Source organism: Astyanax mexicanus, chromosome 23, assembly GCF_023375975.1.
Source record: "Astyanax mexicanus isolate ESR-SI-001 chromosome 23, AstMex3_surface, whole genome shotgun sequence".
NCBI classification, from domain to species: Eukaryota; Metazoa; Chordata; class Actinopteri; order Characiformes; family Acestrorhamphidae; genus Astyanax; species Astyanax mexicanus.
The window spans coordinates 17,626,856-17,651,430 of record NC_064430.1 but is presented as its reverse complement, the minus strand read 5'-3'; the positions used below and the strand labels follow the sequence as shown (position 1 = coordinate 17,651,430).

Sequence of the window (24,575 nt, the reverse complement as noted above, 5' to 3'; positions counted from 1 at the left end):
TTTGGTACAAAAGATGAATCCAAAAGCTGTCTTTCTGAAGAGGAAAGATGAGCAGAGGATCTTCAAGAGATGTCCATATTTCTCTCTCTAAAGTGCAGAATATCATTAAACCATTCACAGAAACGAGTAGGTTTCAGAGTTTTCCAGCAGTGTAAAGCGCTGGCACTATGATCAGGATTTTGCTGGTTCGAATCCTGGTCATGTAGCTTGCCATCAGCTGCCAGAGTCCTGAGTGAGCACAATTGGCTTTGCCCTCCCTGGCTAAGTAGATGTCACTCTTTCCCCTCATCACTCCAAAGGGTGATGTTGATGTGGACTCTGCTCTTCTGGTCTAATCTCTGTATATGTGCAGGGAAGTGATGTACAGCTGAGGATGTTCACTAATCTTTAACATCAGTCGCTCGCCGTGTTTTTTGTTGGTTAGACTTAGACTAATGTTTTCAACTGGTCATGCGAGGTCAAGTCACGAATTTTATGCCACGGTACCACTTGCCGCGAGGTCAAAGTTGAACCATGTTGAACTTTGCGCTAAGCATTAGTGCGGTGGAGACATGGTTATGGACATGGAAACGCAACGCTTTCAGCTCTACTCTGCGGTAGCGCCAAACTACTCTGCCGCTGGTAAAAAAAATGGAATCCAATGTGGGTCAGCGTTCAGCTGTGCGGCTACTGCGTGCAGTGAGAAAACACCTTTATACACGTTTGCAGGAAAATGGCATTACTTGGTATCCTCCGTGCCAAAATTGCTAAACAAAATCCCTATCTGGACTTGGGTAATTTTCTCTTTAATGTGATTTTATTCCCGTCCGGAATGACCCTGTACATGTTTTTCTGAGCTGAATTATCTACTGTTTTTTGCTGAACTGGTCCTCCGGTAATTTTAGTCCTGTCTGGACTCATATCTCTGAGTTTCATCTCCTTGCATTTAATAAAATAGCTATTTGTCCACTTCTATGCTTTGGGTGTGCGTTTCCACAGAGAGCCACGTAAACACAGTATTGAGTGGAAATGGAGAAGCCACTGAACATGATGTCACGTGACCAAGAAAGCCAAAAAAAACTTTCAATTGCAGTTCAGATGCAGGAGTTTTATCACTGAGTAGGAGTGTGAAATATCTGGAAAACTAATCCCGTCCGGACAGTGCTAATGTTTACTTTTTAAGTGTTGCAAAATGGTAAATGCTTTGTAGTACTAGTTATTTTTTGCAGGGATGAAATTTGAAAGGCTGGAATTCATTAAGATTTATAAATTATAAGAAGTTGACCACACAAAACATGAAATACATTATTCTTGGGTTAAAAGCACATTTCAAGTAAAGATGTAATTTTTTTTTTTGCCCATAGTTTTTTTGTCTTACTAAACATTGCAAGTGTAAGATTGTTTTGCTTATATTACGAATAATGACCTTAAATCAGTCTTACTTGCCTTATTTTAAGTCATTTGAACTCAAAATAAGCACCAGTTAAGTTAATTAGATTAATTTTTGCTTGATTTAAGTCTTGCTTCACTAATTTTGAGACATTGCGATTGCTTATTTTGAACAAATCTTACTAAGCAAAAATAGCTTACCACATTTTCAGATTTTTATGCATAATATCTCAATTTACTTATATTTTGTCTAGTTTTGCCAATTTGTTTAATATTTTACAGGATTTCAGAAAAATGCAAAAGTTTACACAGATTGCAGATTTTTGTGTTGTTTATAAAAAGTGTTGTATAAATCTTGTGCTCCCTCTCTTCCCCTCAGGCTGCTGAAGGACATGGTGCCCCGTATGAGACAAACCAGACACTACGAGCGCTTTGAGTAGAACACACTCTGCCCAGCGGAGGAACGCAGAGAACGGACTCTGTCTGCCCACACACTCCTGTAGAGACTCTCCCCGACGGAGGAAAAACACCCACACACTCACACACTATACATATATATACATATATGAACTGCACCATCTCTCATTATCTCCAACATGGATCTGGAGAGGAAGAGGAGGATAATGGAGAAAGTAGAAGTAGTAGAAGATGCCTGTTGAGATGAAGCTGGGTAACTCTGGGTGTTCTTTACGGCTGGAGGATGCATCTCAGCTGCAGCGTCACCTGTACAGTGCTACAACTACAACACCTTATTAAGTAATGCTGCAGTTCTACAGGGTGTGCTGTGATCAGCATCAGCTGAACTCTTAGTTCATTAGATCATTAGTTCATTAGTTCATCCTATGAGAAGAGAGCAGTGACACACAGTTCTACACTATTTTACCTGCCAGTACATAAAAGCACATCTGCGCTCACCCATCCGTTTATATATACACGACACATGAGCAGAGAATGGAGAAAACTGGAGATCTGGAAGAGGAACAAAAAAAGAGTTAAAAGAAGATACAGAGCACAGGATAAGAAAAAGGCACAGATACAGATCACTACTAGATAGATTCTATTATAGAATCATCTTTTTCTTTTATTTAAACCTTTATAATAATAGTTTAAGAAAGAACTCTCCAGCTGTTCTCAGTCTAACCTCTAATATCTGCCACATCTGTATCATACAAACCTAAGTTCTGTATTTTTCGCACTATCAATGAATTATAAGGCACATTACATGACACTACTAAGGAACAAGGGTTTCCAGGTTTCCACTAAGGCTGGGTGCAGCAGCATTAGCGGCTATCTGCTAGCCCTAGCGGTTAGTGACTAATGCCGCAAAACAACGTTAAACTGAGGAACCCTGAAAATCCCAGTAAGCCAGGGCAATATTAGCTAGCAGTTAATCTCACATAGCTTGTTTTAACACGATAAACGTGCAGGCTGCGAGCAGAGCTAGCACTTTGCACAGTTAGCGGCTAATGCTAATATTGCTACAGAACTAATCTGAAACCTCTAAATGGTGAAAGAGATGGCGCTTAGCACAGTTAGTGGCTAATGCTAATACTGCTCCAGCAGTGCTAGCCGGGGTTAGTAGCAAGCTACAGGCCGATAATACTTACCTCTAAATAGTGAAAGAGCTAGCGCTTAGCACAGTTAGCGGCTAATGCTAATACTGCTCCAGAACTAAACTGAAACACCTGTATGACGCTGTACTTCAGCGGAGTGGCTTTGCTGCTCCTTACAACCTGACTGGTAGAATTCATACAGAAAGTGCACCAGATTATAAGACACACTGACAATTTTTGGGAAAATGTAAAGATTTTAAGTGCGCCTTATAGTGCGGAAAATACATTAATATTCTGCATTAGTGCAGCCTGGAATATTAGCCTCTTTAAGAATGCAGGGTGAAATGTTCATGCCATATCATTCTGTGCCATTATTGATTATTGAACATCACTCAAAGAGTGTTAACAAACATCACAACCACAGTGTTAGCACACTGGCTACAGTCCTCATTCAACATCACTACCACAGTGTTAGCACACTGGCTACAGTCCACATTCAACATCACTACCACAGTGTTAGCACACTGGCTACAGTCCACATTCAACATCACTACCACAGTGTTAGCACACTGGCTACAGTCCTCATTCAACATCACTTCCACAGTGTTAGCACACTGGCTACAGTCCTCATTCAACATCACTTCCACAGTGTTAGCACACTGGCTACAGTCCTCATTCAACATCACTACCACAGTGTTAGCACACTGGCTACAGTCCTCATTCAACATCACTTCCACAGTGTTAGCACACTGGCTACAGTCCTCATTCAACATCACTACCACAGTGTTAGCACACTGGCTACAGTCCACATTCAACATCACTACCACAGTGTTAGCACACTGGCTACAGTCCTCATTCAACATCACTACCACAGTGTTAGCACACTGGCTACAGTCCTCATTCAACATCACTACCACAGTGTTAGCACACTGGCAGTATTTGTCTACATTGCAGTCGTGATGGGGCGGGTCCTTGCTAGGACCGTCCTATAAATATCCTCATGGTAGCCTATTAGTATCACAAGCTCCTCCCACCTCATCACAAATGGTGCTTTTATCACCTGCTTGTCTAAACTATTCTCAGTTTTTTGCTTTTCTGAAAATTACCAAGGTTTGCATTGGTCGCCAATGACCAATAGTACATTACAGATGTGGCAGACAAAGATTAGCCCCTCCCCCCAAATATTTCTTTAATCCAGGGGTGTCAAACCTGTCCCCATTGGGCCAGTGTGGCTATTAATGATCACATGATCTTCTGCGTGGCTGAAATAAAAACCTGCTGCCACACCAACCCAACAGAGACAGGTTTAACATCACTGCTTAAACCCATGCAGTGAAGCAAGAACAAGATTTCTACCTCTTTCTGCAGGCCTCTTTCTGCATGGTGGTTGCTGTGGTGTCGTGAACTTCCTTCAGCAGCGAAGCTCCTTCAGCACATACAGTTTAGTGGAAAAACCAAATCTCAAGCCTAATGAAACCATGCACAATTAGCAGAGCACAGCCAGTAACACGAGTACAATCAGTTCACTACACTAGCAGCTTTCACTCTTCTTCTGCACTCTCCTGCTCGTCACATTAAAGCACCAGTGCACCCTTAGATTAATTAATAACACACACAACAGCACAGAGGTTCTCCAGCACAGTAGCAGCACACACACTCTACCCAACCCTGTGTATATACAGCCGTCACACTTCAGATCTATATTTATGTAGTAAATGTGACCAACTGGAGGAACACGTACCGATGGACTTTCTATGAAGTTGTGTATCATGTTCTTGTTTAATAATAATAATAATAATGTAGTTTTATTGATTGTAAAACTGGAGGAGTAATTCATTAATGTACATACAGTAGAGATGTGCTCATTATTACAGGTCATATATATATATAAGAGGTTGGATCTAGATATTAGAGCAGTACTGTTAATAATGTTCTGTTTTAATGATTCTCTGTAAGCAATTTTCTTTTCTTTGCACTGGCTTAGAAATGAACTGAGTATGAGGTTGTGTGTAGAGTTATGTGAAGAGTACTGTCCAGACATCTGTCCAAACGCTTCTTCTGGGTGGATGTTAAAGGTGTGTTCCACATAAAAGGACATTATTTACTATGCGGTAAATTATCACATGAATTCCAAAGCCTAGACAAGGCAGATAGAATTGTCCTAGGGCTGTTTAGACTGCAGGAAAACTGGATTTGTTTCTTAAAGCAGTTCTATTGAGATGACTGTCTGCATTATTTGCAAGTGATCAGATTGGATTTGCCTGTCTGAACATCACAAACTGCACATATCTGCATGGGTTGCTGTGAGAACTAAGTTGGTGTCAGTAACTAACCTTTGGCGCTCTTCTTGGACCCCCACGCTTCTGTCAGTCTGGATTTTCTTTTTTGACAAGATCGTTGTTTGACCAATCGGAACATCCAAACTGAGACACTTCTGTAAAATCTGAATGTAATCGAATTTCTTACCTCTTCTAAATCCTAATTTGGATTCTGACTTTAAAACAATCAATCTGGACTCAATCTAGATAGGCCAAAAATCTGATCTGGCAGTCTGAACATAACCCTAACTCTAGTAGCCTATTTGTACAGCAAGCTGGGAGGATCAGAATTTGTCTCCACTGCATTCCCCTACGATCATCCAATAAAAATAAAAAAATTCTTTGTTGCATATTGGTATGGAAAGCTAGAAGGATATACATTTGTCACATATTTATTTGATCACAAGTTAAACAGAAAGCACCGTCAGAGTTTTAGATCATCTAACAAGTGCTGGTAGCAGTGCTGCTGGAGTTTTTAAACACCTCAGTGTCACTGCTAGACTGAGAACAGTTCATCTTTCAGCCTATTCAGTGAGTAGCAGAGCTAACAAACACCACTTACCACACACATCATCTGTTGTTTAAACTTTAAGCTCCACAGTGCAGTTCTGTTTGGGTAACCAACCACAGACAGTTGAAGCTGAGCGAGAGTGTTAAATCTTTACAGTCAGCTTAGATTCTCTGTATTTGCTTAGACGTGGTGGTAATTAGGGTAATCTGTACCATGATTGTAGCATTTAGCTCTGCCCAAGATCAGTATCGGCTATTTTAAACATAATCAGAGATCAAAATCAGCCCAAAAACATGGATCAGCCCATCTTTAGTCCTCTGGGCAATGATTAAGAACTAGAAAATGACCAACACAAACTTAAAACACAAAGCTTAACTTGTCTAGGATTTATCATGAGGTGGGCATAATAATCTGATATAACTGTGTATTACTAGAGATATATAGTAAACAGGGCTTTGGAATGATATGCTTTATACTGCACATATTAAATCGTATATGTATCTTTGTGGAATGCACTTTTACATCTAGATCATGACTGATTAAACCCATTTTTAATCCAGACACCCAGAAAACAAACCGGCCTATTAGAAGACAAATGAACGCCTGGCACACAAAAAGGTCACATGGCCTTTACACACATAACTGAGTGATAGAGTGAGTGATGGAGTGATTGTGTGCTCGTGTGAATGAGTGTGTGGCCTTATTTTAAACCCTGGAGGATGTGAAACGTGTGTGATGTTTATGAAGTATTCTATTCTGTTTATATTTATATATATATATATATAATATAAATCTCTGTATATTTGCCAGGTTTCTGAGCGTCACATAGCAAATCCTGCGTATTATCATAATGTTAGCAGTGTGGTGGGTGGAGGTGGGTGCGGTAGTGATAGTAGTTAGTGAGTAATCTTTTACGTACAGTAAGAAAAAAAAAAGTGTGACGTGCATCTTCTGGTAATAGTAACGCACTGCAGCATAGATCCTGGGTATAAACTAGGCATGCACCCAAATGAAGAAGAAGGTAAAAAAAAAAAAAAGACGCAGTCAAATTCAGTTTGAGGGTCCAAGCTGAGACTAGACCTGTCATGATAATTACGTTATCAATTTATCATACAGTATATAGATACGACTTTAATAAATTTACTTATCAAGAAGAACCCATTAATCTGTGTGTGAAGAGTGAGTTTTTATAATTTTTTCTTTATTTTTTTAAAACATATATTGTATAAAATAGATCTGTAACAATAAATATGCCATCCACTTATTGTACAGTAATCGGACTTAACTTCAGTATTAAAAAAAATATATATAATTATTTGCCGACCTCCATATTGCTCATAGTGTTACTTAGCAAGTTCCAATTTTACTTAGGGCTGCACAATATATCATTTAGCATTCATATTGCAATGTACACATGTGCAGTATTCACATCACAGAACGTGCAATGTTTTAATAAATATCAACATTAATTTTCCAAACTTGCATATGTATAAATGTATTATCATTAATGCTATTGTATAATGATATTGGTGTTGGTATGCTGTTAAATTGATAAAAATTATATTTTTTAACGAACAAATATTTATAAAAAAGATATATTGGTTTGTTATGACAGGCCTAGCTGAGACTAATCTGAACAAAATTTGACTGTACTCATATTTTAAACACAAACAAATCAGATTTTATGCCAAAAATCTATCTGAATACAATTTAGATATTCAAAAATTAAACAAAAAAATGGTCTGATACAGAAATTTGTTACAGAATTTTGATTGGTTTTCATTCTTTTTTTTCCCATTATTTTCACTATTGTGCATGCTTTCAGCTTCATCTTTTTGGTGGCCAAATAATTCATATTGATAAAAATTGGGTGCAGGTTATTATGACAGCCCTAGCTGTGACTAATCTGAGACTAATCAGATTTTATGCCAAAAATCAATACATTGGATACAATTTAGATTTGTCAAAAAATCATTTTCACTTTCATTTAATTTTATATGCCATTGAATAGCCTTAATACATCTACAATCGTCTACAGTGTAATTTTTTTATTTGATCACTGAATAGTTTTGACATGTTTTACCAGGCAGAACAACAAAGCACATGATTGTTCAGGATTGTATTGTATGGTATTTTTTTTTTCAACCGTTTTCTATTATTTTCAATATTGTTAACATTAACATGTTAAACACATAACAGAATTCTATTAGGATTCATTTTTTTATGTTAATGATCATTGTCACCACTATTTTCACTATTGTGCGTGCTTTCAGCTTCATAATTTCAGCGGCCAAGTAATTCAGGTTGGTCAAAATTGGGTGCAGGTCTAGTGTGAACCCGTGGTGATGTGTATAGTGCTCATTTCTGTGGATGTACTGAATATTTTTGTAGGGATGTATTTACTGTACCTGTGTGCTCTGACGCTGTTTCTTCTTCAGACCTTGTCAGGAACACCTGCTCAAACACACACACATGCACACACACACACACACACACACACACACACACATACGTGCACACACCTGGCCGTGCGAAACCACATCACTTTTCTTCTGTCTTCTGTTTACACAGCAGGTTAATTATGATGAAGCACTCGTACGCTTCTGGCCTGAAGGCTGTTCTGCATGGCTGCTGCTGTTCCCACGAAAGAACCACAGACACACACACACACACATATATATATTTATATATATATATATATATATATATATATATATATATATATATACACATTAAGCACCGATACTGGCAAGGAGCCTCTATAACTAAAACTAACCTAATAATTCCTAATGTAAATAATGTGGCCTAATAATAATGAGGCCAAAAGAGAGTGTGTGTAAGTGTGAGTGTGTGTGTATAAGCGTGTGTGTGTGTGTAAAAGCAATGTATAAATAAATGTACATACTGCATAGAAGCATAGATATACATAGATATCCAAACACAATGACGTCTGTCATCACAGAAAAAAAGTTTATTGAAAAATAAAGATATATCCTGCTTATTCATCAAAAAACAATGAAAACAAAAAACATTTTCCTGTTTCTCTTTTTTTTTTTTGTCTTCATTATATTCTCTATTATATTAATAGATCTCTTCTAGCGATGTCCACACAGTAACAAACAAACAGTAACAAAACAAACGAGTGCCCCACCCGAATAAAAGAAAAAAAAAAAAGAAAAGAAAAAAAAAAACGATTGAACGTTAGCAAACGATGTGAGCAACAATAATATTGTGGAAACGATAATAACAAATAATCGTAATATTCATCATCATGAGAAAAAAGAAAAAAAAAAGAAAAACAAAGAAAAACAGACAAAAAGAAATCTGCATTTACGCCCAACAGTACGATGACGATACTTCATGGAACGATAATAATAATTATAATAATAATCATCATAATCATCACTGACCATAATAATAATAATAGTAATAATAATAATAATGCCTCTCTAATCTTGCACGCTCTCACTCACTCTCTCTCTCTTTCTCTCTTTCGTTTGCTTGTTTATTTGTTTGTTTGTTCATTTGTTTGTTTGTTAAAAAATAAAAATAAAAGACTGACCAACGACTGAAGGCAGCATGAAAAACGAACAGTCAACAAACAAACAAACTAACTAACAAACAAGCGATTAAACGAATGAACACGCAAACAAACTCCGCCCACTTTTGTCTACACTCCACACAGGCCTAGAGGTGGTTGATCCGGGTGCGGAGGGCAAAAATCCACCCCGGGATTTCGTGGATTTTTGCCCTCCGCACCCGGATCAACCACCTCAAACACACCAAGTTCAAACACACGATCTGCACGATGCTACCACACTTACGTATCTGCCGCATAATTCTCGTAATTCTTCAAAATTCTTCAAAACCACCACCACCAAAACATTTGGCAAAACTAGTTTAATCACAAACACGAAACGGTTAGCATTAGCTAACGAAACCCACGCCCCCTCCCCACCTCTTATCTCCTATCTACTCCTATCCATATCCTATCTAACACCTTGCGTCCACACACCATCAGAAGGCACATCATGAACGGAACGTAAAAATCAGTAGCTTGGCTTGAAGAACGTCATGTCATGTTTCACACAACAAAAGAAGAAGTAAAAAAAAAAACTAAAATTAAATAAGTTAAAAAAGAAAAAAAAAAGCTGCGCAGAAATAAAAAAAAGAAAAGAAAAGAAAAGGAAAAAAAAGAGAGACCCATCCATATTTACAAATGTGCAAACGCGTAAAAAAAGAGAAAGGAATCCGATATCCGAGACGAAGCTCATGAGGTTCTTGCTGGCTTTTTTTTTTCCATCTGCAATCAAAATCAAACCATGCGTGCACAGAAGTGCTTGTCCAGGACTTGGACGAACGAGAGATAAAAGATACGAGGCGATATGTCTATGCATTGGATGATCTGAAGTCGTGCACGTGCATCATCATGACCATATTAAGGGGGATTAAGAGAAATTAAGAGATTAAGAGAAACGTTGCGTGTACGAATTTCTCACAAATCTTTTCTTCACTGGATCTTTGATTTAGAATTGATTGATAAGGTATTTAATTTAATTAATAGGATGATAAAAAAGACTTTTGACTGGGTTCTTGCATCAAGCTAACAATAAAAATAAAAAATAATAATAAAAAAACACTTGAATTTTTTATTTAAGCACTACAGAAAAAACACTTGGGCTAAGTTGGACTTTAAAGGAGAAATACAGTCTTTTTTTAATAAACTAAAAAAAAATCTGTGCACCTTTAAAGTACTAAGTGCCTCGTTTTAAACGTCAAGGACCTCAGAATTCTATCAATGAAGTGTGGAACTACTTTGAGCTTGTTTATGGTGTAAAATTAGCTATTTCAAATATATGCCCCCATCACTAGCATTATAAGGCTGTTGGGAGTATCAACTAAAAGTACTGTATTTTGAAATGCTGAGGGCGAATGGATCTGGGCTACTCTACAAAAGTTTGTACTTAGTATCATGTTTCACTACAACCCAAGTCAATTTTACACCAGATTTCTCCTCTCAGAGCTGTATTAGGACATATTAAACACCTCTGTTATTTTTTATTGTTTGGGGGGTAAAGAGAAATGTTACGTTATATTTTATTGTGTTTTTTTTTATTAATTGGATCCTTGGAATTGATTGATTAATTTTAACTTTTATCACTATAATGTCCAAATCATAAAGTGGACTAAAGAGAATACCCGCTTAAGAATGTGTTCATATGGAGCATTTGAGTTAAATTGATTACATCTGAAGGGTGCTAAAACAATGATACCATTAGACTGAATAATCTGGGGTGCTAGTTGACAAATTGAGCTTCCTATGAATTTGACAAGTACATTTTTGATCTGCGTCTTTCTGGTTGATTTGGTTTTATTGTGCAGCACTAATGACACAAAGGGCATCTTGGCTCACTATCAAACCTTGTAATTTAAAGAATCCAGGGTTATTTTGGAGGAAGTGTACACACAACAAATCACATCCCATTTTTTGTTTAACCACAAAAAAAAAAAATTTATGCAGAAACTAACTCTTGGCTTATATGATTTTAGCTTTTATTTTAATATGGTCATGATCCTGCAACCAAACACGAAACACACGACTTTAGTGATCTGTGGCCTCACCAAACCCTCCACAAATGTGAAAAAAAGGAATTTACTAAATAAACATTATTAACTGGCCACTGACTGCTGCTGCTCAATATTTGTGCGGTGATTAACCTCATCTCATGATAAACGCTGTCCTGGACGAGCACGCGCACACAATCCTTATATTACTCTGATAAATAATATTTCCCCTCTGTCAAAACTAAACAAATCACTTCTCTATAAATAAAAAATAAAACTCACCGGAGATAAAAGATCTGTATATAAAATAAATTAAAAGAGAAAAAACCCTTATGAACAATATTACAGTGTTACATCTGGTGTCAGGTTATCAGTAAATGTTAGGATAGTGCATTTCCATTCCAGAAAATAAGAACATATATATTTTTTGTTGTTTTTAAAAACGTGATTTTGACATTTTTGCAGGCAAATAAAGAATTCAAGAATTTCAAAATAAATGTTCAAAATAGCAAAAAAAAAAAGTGTCACTTTTGTTGTTGTGTTTCATTTTAAAGTGAATCAGAAGGATCAATCTGTTGTCTAGAATATGTACATTTTAAATGTTTTAAGGAAATAAAACATCGGGACTGGATTTGTAGACGAATCAGTGAATCAGAAATTTGTGCTGAAATTGTGGAAATTTGCGCAGAGTTTCAGCACAATTCTTTTTAGTCAGTCAGTGATGAGAAACCCTGGAGTCACTGCCAGTCAGCTGCGTGTGTGTGTGTGTTTTAAGTTTGTGTGTGTGTTTTAGTTTAGTTTTTCTTTAGCGTACACCAGTGTATGTGAGTGAGTGAGTGAGTGATTAACACATTATCGACTGGCAGTTTATTTTTATGCCTCTGTGCAGAATGTGTGTTCCAGCTCCCGTCAGTACTAATAACCAACTAACATGTGCTGTATTGTGTTTAGGGCAAATTTTCTATCTTATATCTTTTTTTAATATTCCTGCAAAAATAAAACCAAACAAACAACCAAACAGAAAGTAAATCATATGCACTTCACACACCAGCAGAGTGTGTTCTCACTGTTCTGTAAAGGAAAATAATCTACAGTGCAGATCACGGCAGGTGTAAGATTTCAATTCTGACATTTTTAAAGGAGCACTCCAGAATTTTTCATCCTATTCTCTACTTGCTGCATCATCATCATCGTCTCTGACATGGCATTTATTAGCACACTAAAGCTATTTTAACATGTTTCCTTTGATTTAAAAAGAAAATAGAAATGTTTTTGCACAAAAGAAGACAACGTTCCTTTGCTAAATTCTGGAAATTTAGCAGTAAAAAAAAAGAAAGATTTTTGTTGCATATTTGAAATATTTGATCATATTTTTAGCAAGACAAAAATATGATCACCCAGACTAACCAGGATAGCAAACGCAGATGCAGCAAATAGAGGCCTTGTTTTCCACTGCAGGGCCAAAACAGTCCAGTCTGGTTTTTATCCATTCTGCATGGTTAGTAAGTTAATTAGCCATAATTAGAGCCACAGATGTGTTTAGTAGAAATGCTAAAATTGGCTAATCAGGCTAAGCTAATGCTGCTTTAGCGGTGATGTGGGACAAGCATTGTTGCTGGGATCAGTTTTCTAGGCATGGATAGTTAGTTAATTAGCCATAATTAGAGCCACAGAAGTGTTCAGTGGGAGGGCTAAAATTGGCTAGCCAGGCTATGATAATGCTGCTTTACCGGCAACATGGGACAAGCCTTATCTCTGACATTCTAACAGTGTAATAGTGAACGCCATGTTAGTGATATTGAACCAGCTAAACAAAAGCTAGAATTCATCTTAAATGAACCCTGTCGCTGGCATGCTAACACAGCTTTAGCGATGAAAGAACTCGGGAGAGTTTCGTTTCTGATTAGAACGTGATCCAGTCTTGATCAGACCAAACTATCAAATATACTTCTCACATTTAAGATAAGAGCTTTTCAGGTGCAGTCTAACTTGCTTAATTACAAACATTATTACCTCAGATATAAGCAGTCTTTGCTGCTGCTCCATGTTAAGCTTAATGTTGAATGTGCAGCACTCCCTGCTCACGCTAAACAGCTTTACACACAAACACATATATGCGCTGGTCTGGAGCACAGAACCTTCTTTCTGTATTTACTTTGTTGCTCCAACACCAGACAGCTCTGACCAATCAGAGAAGACATTGTGCTCGCGTGGTTTGTGGGGTCACATTTTGGTGCGTTTAGGTTTTTGCCCGTGTGAAAACAAACCAAACAGAGGGGGAAAAAGTGAACAAATTCTACCAGTGAAATTAATTACAGGTGTGAAAACGGCCTTAATGGCACAAGAGAACCTGTACACCAGCATGCTAACATCATATTTTCAATATGGAACAAGCCTGGTCACCAGCATGCTAGGGCTGCATTAGTAATGTGGGTCAAGCCTGGTCGCCATGAATAAACACCACAGTAGTGATGCGAAAACACAGTTTTCTCGAAAAGAAGCAGCAGCTGGCTTCACATGTATCGGAGGAAGCATGTGTTAGTCTTCACCCTCCTGGTGTGTCGGGGCATCACTAGTAATAGGGGGAGTCCTGATGAGTGCGTTGGGTAATTGGCTGTGCAAAATTAGGGGAGAAAATGGGGAAAAATTAGAAGAGAAAAAAAAACACAGTTCTCCAGCTTGTATTTAAGCTAGAATCCCCTCCAAAACATCCAACTGCCACTGACTTAAAACTTGAAGAAGCAACCCAGCAAATGGAAAGTGGAACAGTCTGGCTCGGCCTGCAGTGGAAAAGAGGCTATAGATTATTAGGATGAAACGTTCTGGAGTATTCCCTCAAGTGTATCTGTGTGTGTGTGTGTGTGTGTGTGCTTGTATATGTGTTTGAGCATTAAGCGCTGTAACACCTCTATACATATTCAATCAAAACTAGTATCTACACATTTGGACGCCCCTCTCTCTTCAGGCAGGCCTGAACAGAAGAGCCAGTAGTTTCAGTGAAAAAGCAGAGAATCCTTCACCACAGAATCCTCGTCCTCGTCCTCGTAGATGCACACGCTCCGTGTGAAGCGTTTCGTAAGGGTAAAGGGGGGAAGTGGGGGTCCGGACTCCGACGGAGCCTTAAAAATTCCTTAAGAGTTCCTGCCAATCGGTCCAGTCAGGTTGGTCCCATGATGCAGGCAAGCTGGAGAAAGAGAACGAGGGAGAGAGAGAGAGAGAGAGAGAGAGAGAGAGACGAAAAAGACGAAGAGAGGAGAGCTGGGATGGAAAAAAGAAGAAAACTGAGAAGAAAACAGAAGAAAACAAGAAGAACGTAATGCAGCACTGCAGTAGCATCACAACACAGGCAGGGGGCAGTGAAGAGTTCTGATTCCCTGCACTCCTCTTCAAGTATTTCAGGCCATGTGAGAACCCACCAATCCAGCCACGGTACGGGTTCTCAAGAGTCACATCGAGGTTTGGAAACCAAAAAATAATAATAATAAATGAAAGAAAGAAAAAATATATAATAAGTCCAGCACTTGTCTAGTCTCTCCTCTCTTCGTTTCTCTCGCTCGCTTTTCTTTTTCTTCTCTCGTTTCTTTCTCGTCGTTCAGAGCGTCGGCGGATGAGATGCTTCCGAAAAGCTGAAATCGTTCAGTCAGAAATCCAGACAGTCCTCGTCGGGAGCGTCGTATCAGCTTTCAGAAGGTGTTTGTGCATGTGTGTGTTCATTTCTACAGTTCTTCATTCGTTTGTTTGTTTGTTTTACAGTAGGTGCAATATGTCCCCTCCCCTTTTTCTTTGTGGGCGTGGCTAGAAAGGTAGAAGTTCTTCAATTTCCGGCCTGAATTCAGTCTTATGATTTTGCTTGCTCGTCTCCGTTTAGCTGGAGTTAGTAGTCTTTAGGCAGCAAAAATCCCCACATTGTATGTGAAAACACACACACACACACACACACACACACACACACACACACACACACACATACATACACACACACACATACATACATACATACATACATACACACACACAAACACGTGAAGTAAAGGGACAGCTGGAATGTCCTTTGACCGTCTGCGGCCAGTCGGGCTCCGGCTGTCCCTGTGGCACAGGCAGCATCACACTGATGTGGTACAGAAGACAACAAGAAAGAGGGGAGGGGGATTCAGACTGGAAATCATGTACACACCTCTCTCACGCCTCAGAATCTGTACACACACATACATACACACACACACACACACACACACAGAGAGACACACACATACAAACTAAAAAGATGGAGACCAAAGGAGCTGCACCACAGCTGTAGTCCACTGTAATCCACACAGAGAGGGGAGGAGTGTGTATGTATGAACATTAATGTAAGTCTGTTAAAGTGTGTGTGTGTGTATATGTGTGTGCATGTGTATAAGTTTTTGTGTGTGTGTGTTATAAGCAGCCTTTGCCTTTGCAAAGTGCGACCTGGCCCTTCATATAGTCTCTGCAGGGGCAGATGCGCTGTAAAGAGTGATGCGCTCCTGCGCAGCTGAAGAGCAGCAGGTCAGACTGCAGCACACAGTGACGCGCAGAGGCGCTGAACGCTGGAACCACGATGTCGCCAACGCTCTCCACCGTCTTACACTCCACACCAAACCTGCACACACACAGAGATATACTAAGAGAGATGCATACTAAGAGACTACTCTGATTTTGCTATTTATAGGTTTATGTTTGAGTAAAATGGACATTGTTGTTTTATTCTATAAACTATTGACAACATTTCTCCCAAATTCCAAATAAACATATTGTCATTCAGAGCATTTATTTGCAAAAAATTAGAAATGGTTGAAATAACCAAAAAGATGCAGAGCTTTCAGACCTTAAATGATGTTTATATTCATAAAGTTTTAAAAATTCAGAAATCAATAATTGGTGGATTAACCCTGGGTTTTAATCACAGTTTTCATGCATCTTGGCATCATGTTCTCCTCCACCAGTCTTACACACTGCTTTTGGATAACTTTATGCCTTTACTCCTGGTGCAAAAACTCTAACAGTTCAGTTTGGTTTGATGGCTTGTGATCATCCATCTTCCTCTTGATTATATTCCAGAGGTTTTTAATTTGGTAAAATCAAAGAAACTCAATAGTTTTCCTAATTCTTTGTGCCTAAAATGAATAAACTTATATTTTGTGATCAGCATAATTATATTTACTATGTATTTATTTATTTATTTTTTTTACAAATATTTCCCAAATATTCAGTGCTGAGTATATAGACCTGAGGCCAACTTATAAAGACAAGTGCAAAAAAAAAAAAAAAAAAAACTCAAGAGGAGCAAGGCGAGCGCTTTCACCGGAACATAACGAATCTTAAACGCCATTACCAAGCACAGCATAATGAGAACATGGTGCGAGACTATATTTGGAGACTGATTTGTGAAAATCACACTTCTGAATGCGTTTGGTTATCTTATATGCATATGTGCATATACTGATGAGAAATAATCATCTACAATCTCGTCAGTTGCCAAGGAGAAATGAAAACATCCTGAACCAATACAGAGAGAGAGAGAGAGAGAGAGAGAGAGAGAAAGAGAGAGAGAGAGAGAGAGAGAGAGAGAGAGAGAGAGAGAGAGAGAGATCAATACAGCAGAGTCTAAAGGCTGATTATATCACCCCCATGTGGTGTAGAGTAAATGTTACAGAAATAAAACTGCAGACATAAATGATACACAACTGATAATACAACACTGCCCTCTGCAGGCAAATTAAACAAAGTAAAATAATTAAAGGGATGCAGATTATATCGTTATTTCATTAAATATTTAATTGTTAACGCTTCGAAAAAAAAAAAAAAGAGATCACTTAAAAATGATGAGTTTCTTTGATTTTACCAAATTGAAAACCTCTGGAATAAAATAATAAATAAAATCAAGAGGAAGATGGATGATCACAAGCCATCAAACCAAACTGAACTGCTTGAATAAGGCATAAAGTTATCCAAAAGCAGTGTGTTAGACTGGTGGAGGAGAACGTGCCAAGATGCATGAAAACTGTGATTATAAAACAGGGTTATTCAACCAAATACTGATTTCTGGACTCTTAAATCTTTATGAATATGAATTTGCTTTCTTTGCATTATTTGAGGTCTAAAAGCTCTGCACCTTTTTTATTTCAGTCATTTCTCATTTTCTGCACATAAATAAATAAATGCTCTAAATGACAATATTTTTATTTGGAATTTGGGAGAAATGTTGTCTGTAGTTTATAGTAGGGGTGTCACGATCTCGATATTTTATCGAAATCGAATCGAAATGAGGTCACGATCTCGAGTATCGAAGTCAAAAAGAGGATCGACGATCCCTCCCGCGCGCGCTACGCAAATAGCGCAGCGCGCTACGCAAATGGCGCGGCACCAACACAGCGCATCCTATTCATTTAAATAGAGATAGCCACTGCATGAGCGCAGTCGGCGGGAGTGTGATCACTGTTTTTATCTGTCCAACGGGGGAGGGGGGGCGGGGGTTGGGCGCGCAGGTTTTGTATCTGTATCTAACGGAGGGGTGGGTGCGCGCAGGTGAGAGCGTGTGAACTCGCTGAAATGCGTGTGTCAGTGTGACTTGAGAACACTGACTATAGATCACAGTGAGGTGGATTAAAAATCTTAAACTTATAATTGACTACACCTGTTGCTTTCCATTGAATTAAAAAAACATCTTTCTCTCAGATAAAGTAAACACAAGCGTGTTTCTGACTAAAATAAAAGCTTTTCAGGAGAGATATAAGTTATGTGTAAATATTTATAAGACAATACCCACATCACTTATCTAACCAGCCTGTACTGATTTCTGCCCCCCAATAATGCTTTCAATAACCTCTTGTAACCCCTGGGAGCCAGGGGTTACACTCTAATAGCCTTTAATAGTCTTCAGTAGCCTTTAAAAGACTTACCTGGCGGCCGTGGTGTGTCCACTAAACTCCGTAGTTATAAACATCCTGAGGTTAGCAGCGCGCTAACTGACCTGTTTATAATGTAATCCGAGCAGTGCCTCCGTGTCGGCTGTTCTAACCTGCTGCTGTTAGCTGCTTGGGCTGAAAGATGAACTGTAGTGAGCTGTATTATCCGGTTAGTGGGGTTAAAACCTTTATTTGTTTACAGAAACAGTAAAAACGGACTGGCTGAGCTCTGTAGCCCGTGGCTGGGCTGTACTGAAGTAGTGACTGAGTGAAGAGAGCGGGGCTTGTGCTGCTGCTGCTAGTGGTTGGATGAAGAACTGCAGCTTCATGTAATGAGCAGTTTCACCAGCCATCCACACACAGCTCTGATAAACTGCTTGTTTTAATAGTGCACACTGTTGCTACCAAAAAAAGTCACTAGATGGCATTACCATATATATCTTAATAAATAATAATAATAATATTTATAATATTTATAATAATAATAATAATAAATATATTATTTAAATTTTATGAGGCATAAAATAATAACAAGAAAAAAAAAAACAAGAAAATCGAGAATCGAATCGAATCGTGACCCTCAAATCGAAAATGAAATCGAATCGAGGATTTAGAGAATCGTGACACCCCTAGTTTATAGAATAAAACAACAATGTTAATTTTACTCAAACTTATACCTATAAATAGCTAAATCAGAGAAACTGATTTAGAAACTGAAGTGGTCTCTCATTTTTTTTAGAGCTGTATATATATACAAATATTCAACTTAATTCACTTTTTAATTGTTTAAATCTTTCTGCATTGTAGATTGGTACTAAAATCATCCTTACTATGATGAAAAACACGTGGAATCATTTAGCAAACAAAAAAGTGTTAAACAAACCAGAATATGTTTGTTATTTTAGATTCTTTAACATAGCATCTCTTTCTTAGATGACAGCTTTGAACATCTTGGCATTTCGTCAGTCAACTTTATGAGGTTGAGTCTCCTGAAAAGGCTTTCTATACTCGTCAAGAGTTAAATCCTTGAATTTCTTGTTCTCTTAATGTGTTTGAGAGCATCAGTTGTAAAGTAGTGAAGAGGTAGGGTTGGTATACAGTGAATAACTCTATTTGAGTAATGTTCTAATACATATTATGACAAGATCTACTTGATCAACTTGCTCTCACCAGGACTGCTCCAGGAAAGGAAGAGCAAGAGTTAGCTCTGTTGCACAGGATAAGTTCATCAGAGTTACCAGCCTCAGAAACCACAGGTTAATTAACAGCTCCCAGATAAGAGAACTTAAATGCTTCACAGAGTATTTTGGTTTGTTTAACACTTTTAAGTTACTACATGATCCCTTATGTGTTCCTTCATAGTCTGGATAGTGTGTATATTGTGTGTGTGTCTCTCAATGCACTGACCTGGCCAGGTCCTTGTCCTTGTTGAGGTGCTGGAAGAAGGATGGCTCACAGATGAGCTGCTCTTCCTGACACACCTGTTTACAGGATTTCCCCACTGGTGCCAGTTTAACCTGCAGAGCGCTGAGCGGAGGCCACATCACCTGACCGTGACAGAAATCCTACACACACACACACACACACACACAGACACACAGAGAAAGAGATACGGTGAGAGAGAAAGAGACAAAAAGCAAGAAACAGAAATATATCTACAGAGAGAGAGAGATTCTAAAAAGAAGATGAGAGAGATACACTGTGTCCTTATAGACCCAAGAAAAACTGAGCCAATTAGGCTTAATTAGGCTTTTTTTTTTTTTTACACAATCGTCCAATAATCCCAGTTATAGCTGAGCTAGAGCTGGGCGATATGGCCCCAAAAAAAAAAATCGTAGATTTAAAAAAAAAAAAAAAAAAAATCCGATTTTCGATTTAAATCAAATTTTTCCCCCTACTAAAATCTCCTAAAAGTCGCTAGAAGTTGCTAAATGACTTTATTGCCTAATTTGCATAATACATGTTTTTGAAGCTGTAAAGGATTAACATTGTAAGAGAGAAAAAAGTGAGTAAAAAACACTCTAAATATGTTAGAAATGATACAAATAAACTTCAACAAATTAACAACTTCTGTAGCTTTTTAAATAGGCAGTCACATCTCAAAATAACTTTATTTTTACATAAATTACATACACTACCGTTCAAAAGTTTGGGGTCACATTGATACGTCCTTATTTTTGAAGGAAAAGCACTGTACTTTTCAATGAAGATAACTTTAAACTAGTCCTAACTTTAAACAAATACACTCTGTACATTGCTAATGTGGTAAATGACTATTCTAGCAGCAAATGTCTGGTTTTGGTGCAATATCTACATAGGTGTATAGAGGCCCATTTCCAGCAACTATCACTCCAGTGTTCTAATGGTACAATGTGTTTGCTCATTGGCTCATTGGCTAATTGATGATTAGAAAACCCTTGTGCAATCATGTTCACACACCTGAAAACAGTCTAGCTCATTACAGAAGCTACAAAACTGACCTTCCTTTGAGCAGATTGAGTTTCTGGAGCATCACATTTGTGGGGTCAATTAAACGCTCAAAATGGCCAGAAAAAGAGAACTTTCATCTGAAACTCGACAGTCTATTCTTGTTCTTAGAAATGAAGGCTATTCCATGCGAGAAATTGCTAAGAAATTGAAGATTTCCTACAACGGTGTGTACTACTCCCTTCAGAGGACAGCACAAACAGGCTCTAACCAGAGTAGAAAAAGAAGTGGGAGGCCGCGTTGCACAACTAAGCAAGAAGATAAGTACATTAGAGTCTCTAGTTTGACAAACAGACGCCTCACAGGTCCCCAACTGGCATCTTCATTAAATAGTACCCGCAAAACACCAGTGTCAACATCTACAGTGAAGAGGCGGCTGCGGGATTTTGGGCTTCAGGGCAGAGTGGCAAAGAAAAAGCCATATCTGAGACTGGCTAATAAAAGAAAAAGATTAAGATGGGCAAAAGAACACAGACATTGGACAGAGGAAGACTAGAAAAAAAGTGTTGTGGACGGATGAATCCAAGTTTGAGGTGTTTGGATCACAAAGAAGAACGTTTGTGAGACGCAGAACAAATGAAAAGATGCTGGAAGAATGCCTGACGCCATCTGTTAAGCATGGTGGAGGTAATGTGATGGTCTGGGGTTGCTTTGGTGCTGGTAAGGTGTACAGGGTAAAAGGGATTCTGAATAAGGAAGGCTATCACTCCATTTTGCAACGCCATGCCATACCCAGTGGACAGCGCCTGATCGGAGCCAATTTCGTCCTACAACAGGACAATGACCCTAAACACACCTCCAAATTGTGCAAGAACTATTTACAGCAGAAGCAGGCAGCTGGTATTCTATTGGTAATGGAGTGGCCAGCGCAGTCACCAGATCTGAACCCCATTGAGCTGTTGTGGGAGCAGCTTGACCGTATGGTACGCCAGAAGTGCCCATCCAACCAATCCAACTTGTGGGAGCTGCTTCTAGAAGCGTGGGGTGCAATTTCTCCAGCTTACCTCAACAAATTAACAGCTAGAATGCCAAAGGTGTGCAATGCTGTAATTGCTGCAAATGGAGGATCCTTTGATGAAAGCAAAGTTTGATGTAAAAACAATGTTATTTCAAACACAAATCATTATTTCTAACCTTGTCAATATCTTGACTCTATTTTCTATTCATTTCACAACGTATGGTGGTGAATAAGTGTGACTTTTCATGGAAAACACAAAATTGTTTGAGTGACCCCAAACTTTTGAACGGTAGTGTAAATCAGTTTTTTGCTGTGGTGTTAAATGTTATTATAAGAGCAGTTTTTTATTTTATTATTTTTTTTTTTAGCTTTCTTAAGTTTTCTTTGTTTTCAAACCTATTATAGACAAATTGTTGAATAGCTTTTTACAAAGAGGGAGACACTGTGGACGAGGTGAGTGACAGGCTATGTGGTGAATGAGGTGAGTGGGTGTTGCGCGGGAGGGAGGGAGAGAGAGGCGGGGCTGCGCGCGGGAGAGAGGGGCGGGGCTAAGCTCAGGGGAGCGTCGCTGGTAAAAAAATTAAAACTCAGAGAAAAACGATTTTCATAAAAACACATGGTCCTTAACTGTAAATTCGAATTAATCGATAAAATCGATTCTAAAATTGATTAATCGCCCAGTTCTAAGCTGAGCAGAGACCAATAGATATCTAGTGTTTAAATATTGCTTCTTCAGTTTTAAACGGGTGCAATGAGCTACATTTACAACAAACACTAGAGGTCAGCACTCAATCAAAACATTGCCAAAATAATATTATATTTAGTGAGGAAAATAAGTATTTAAACACTGTGCAAGTTCTCCCACTGAAATTTTCCCACTGATTCTCCCACTGATGTACCAAAAGTCATGGGATTTATAATAGATAATTGTATCATGAAGTACAACCTCAGAGAGTGGCTTGCACACATTCATGTAAGTAAATGTGTAAAAGTACTGCTATTAAAACCACTCAAAGTATAAAAGTAAAAGTAATGTTAGGGAAAAAAATGCCATTAAGAATAAAAGCGTAGGTTTTAGCATTTAGTTGAAATGTCCATGCAAGCAGACAAGCCCCTATGTTTACAGATAACAATCACAGATTAAAATACATAGTCAAAACCTATTGTTATTACTGTTATTAGAAGGACTGACCTCACATTACATGCAATATTTGATTAGATTGAATGTCTCTATTTAATACAGAAAAATCTGATGTATTACAAACAGATAAAAAAAGTTGTCAATATTTTAGCTCAACAATGTAAAGAGAGGAAACTCTATAGAAGGTAAAACTTAGCAACTAGTTTAACTTTCTGTTTTTCTTTCAGCATCTGTCGCTTTCTCGCGCTCTCGCTCCATTCCTTCCCTCTCGAGCTGCAAGACTGTCAGGTGTGATGTCACATTTCTTTACTGACTGAGAACAAACAGAGCAGCTGCACAGGAGAGAACACATGTCCCCAAGAACGGCAACGGGGGCAGTGTAGGTGGGAGATATGGCTCCATACTTTAATAATGCAATAAAAAAAAAAAAACTGGGACAGAAAAAGAATATTCTGGGTAACAATTTATAAATACTTCAATTAATATACCATTAATTAATCATTAATAACTGTTATTTTTCACATTTTTAGAAACTAAAAATTGCTATCACATTTGAAAATACTAATGAAAGCATTGGTAACGTGAACTGCAACTGATAAACATTTGCCCAGTTTAAAACTAGCAATTTATTATTGTTTAAATTCTAATGAGCTAATGATTATTTACATATCCATGCTGATATATATGTCATGTGTGAGCATTTGTTAATATTCAAATTCTGCTGAACTAATGCTTTGTTTACGTCTACTGATCAATAGTTAAAAATATATTAATGAAAGTTATTATACAGAGTTCCCATATTCTGTTTTAATTGATCAAAACATAAAAAATAAATAAAACAAGGTACTGGAAATGTTTTCAGTATATACAGCTCTGAAAAAAAAGAAACTATTTGCACCAGGAGTAAAGGCATAAAGTTATCCAAAAGCAGTGTGTAAGACTGGTGGAGGAGAACATAATGCCAAGATGCATGAACACTGTGATTATAAACCAGGGTTATTCTACCAAATATTGATTTCTGAACTCTTAAAACTTTATGAATATGAACTTGTTTTCTTTGTATTAATGGAGGTCTGAAAGCTCTGCATCTTTTTTGTTAATTCAACCATTTCTCATTTTCTGCAAATAAATGCTCTAAATTACAATAAATTTATTTGGAATTTAGGAGGAATGTTGTCTGTAGTTTATAGAATAAAACAACAATGTTCATTTTACTCAAACATAAACCTGTAAATAGCAAAATCAGAGAAAGTGATTCAGAAACTGAAGTGGTCTCTTAATTTTTTCCAGAGCTGTGGATAATAAACACTAATTGTTGCTTCTTCAGGTTCTTTTATTATCGAACTGTTCTAATGATTCTATCAAAAAAAAAAAAAAACTGCCATCCTACTGTATTTTACAGTATATATTGTGCACAGTCTATACAGTAAGAACAGACTCAGACATACCTGGTTTTCTATGAAGGCGTTGACTCTCTGCAGCATCCCCTCACAGGTGAACTCGTATGGTAGATAAGGTTCAATCTGACACAGAACAAAACATCACACAGTTACAAATACCATCAAAAAACTCTCTTCTTAAAAAAAAAAAAAAAAAAAAAAAAACTCAAACAACATTGACATGCCAAAAGTCTTGGGACAGGTGCATGCATCATATATAGATTTTTTAAGTTTGCAGGTCCCATAACTGCTGGCATGTCAGTGTGGTATCAGTTATTTTTACAACACACCCTACCCATCTTAAAGTCC

The 24,575-nt window shown here is 37.9% G+C and overlaps 2 protein-coding genes across 2 annotated transcripts in view; one reads left to right on the top strand and one right to left on the bottom strand.

Moving 5' to 3' along the window:
* Positions 1-4,776, top strand: part of tmem163b (transmembrane protein 163b) — an 86,058-nt gene extending 81,282 nt beyond the window's left edge. The window contains exon 8 of the mRNA XM_007257080.4: positions 1,748-4,776. Within this exon, the coding sequence (XP_007257142.1) occupies positions 1,748-1,808 (61 nt within the window). The 3' untranslated portion in view covers positions 1,809-4,776. The remainder of the gene's footprint in view (positions 1-1,747) is intronic.
* A 7,919-nt stretch (positions 4,777-12,695) lies between these two features.
* Positions 12,696-24,575, bottom strand: part of mgat5 (alpha-1,6-mannosylglycoprotein 6-beta-N-acetylglucosaminyltransferase) — a 168,579-nt gene continuing 156,699 nt past the window's right edge. The window contains exons 15-17 of the mRNA XM_022668210.2: positions 24,276-24,350; positions 19,649-19,806; positions 12,696-15,936 (exon numbers count right to left, since the gene is read on the bottom strand). Of these exons, the coding sequence (XP_022523931.1) occupies positions 15,732-15,936; positions 19,649-19,806; positions 24,276-24,350 (438 nt within the window). The 3' untranslated portion in view covers positions 12,696-15,731. The remainder of the gene's footprint in view (positions 15,937-19,648; positions 19,807-24,275; positions 24,351-24,575) is intronic.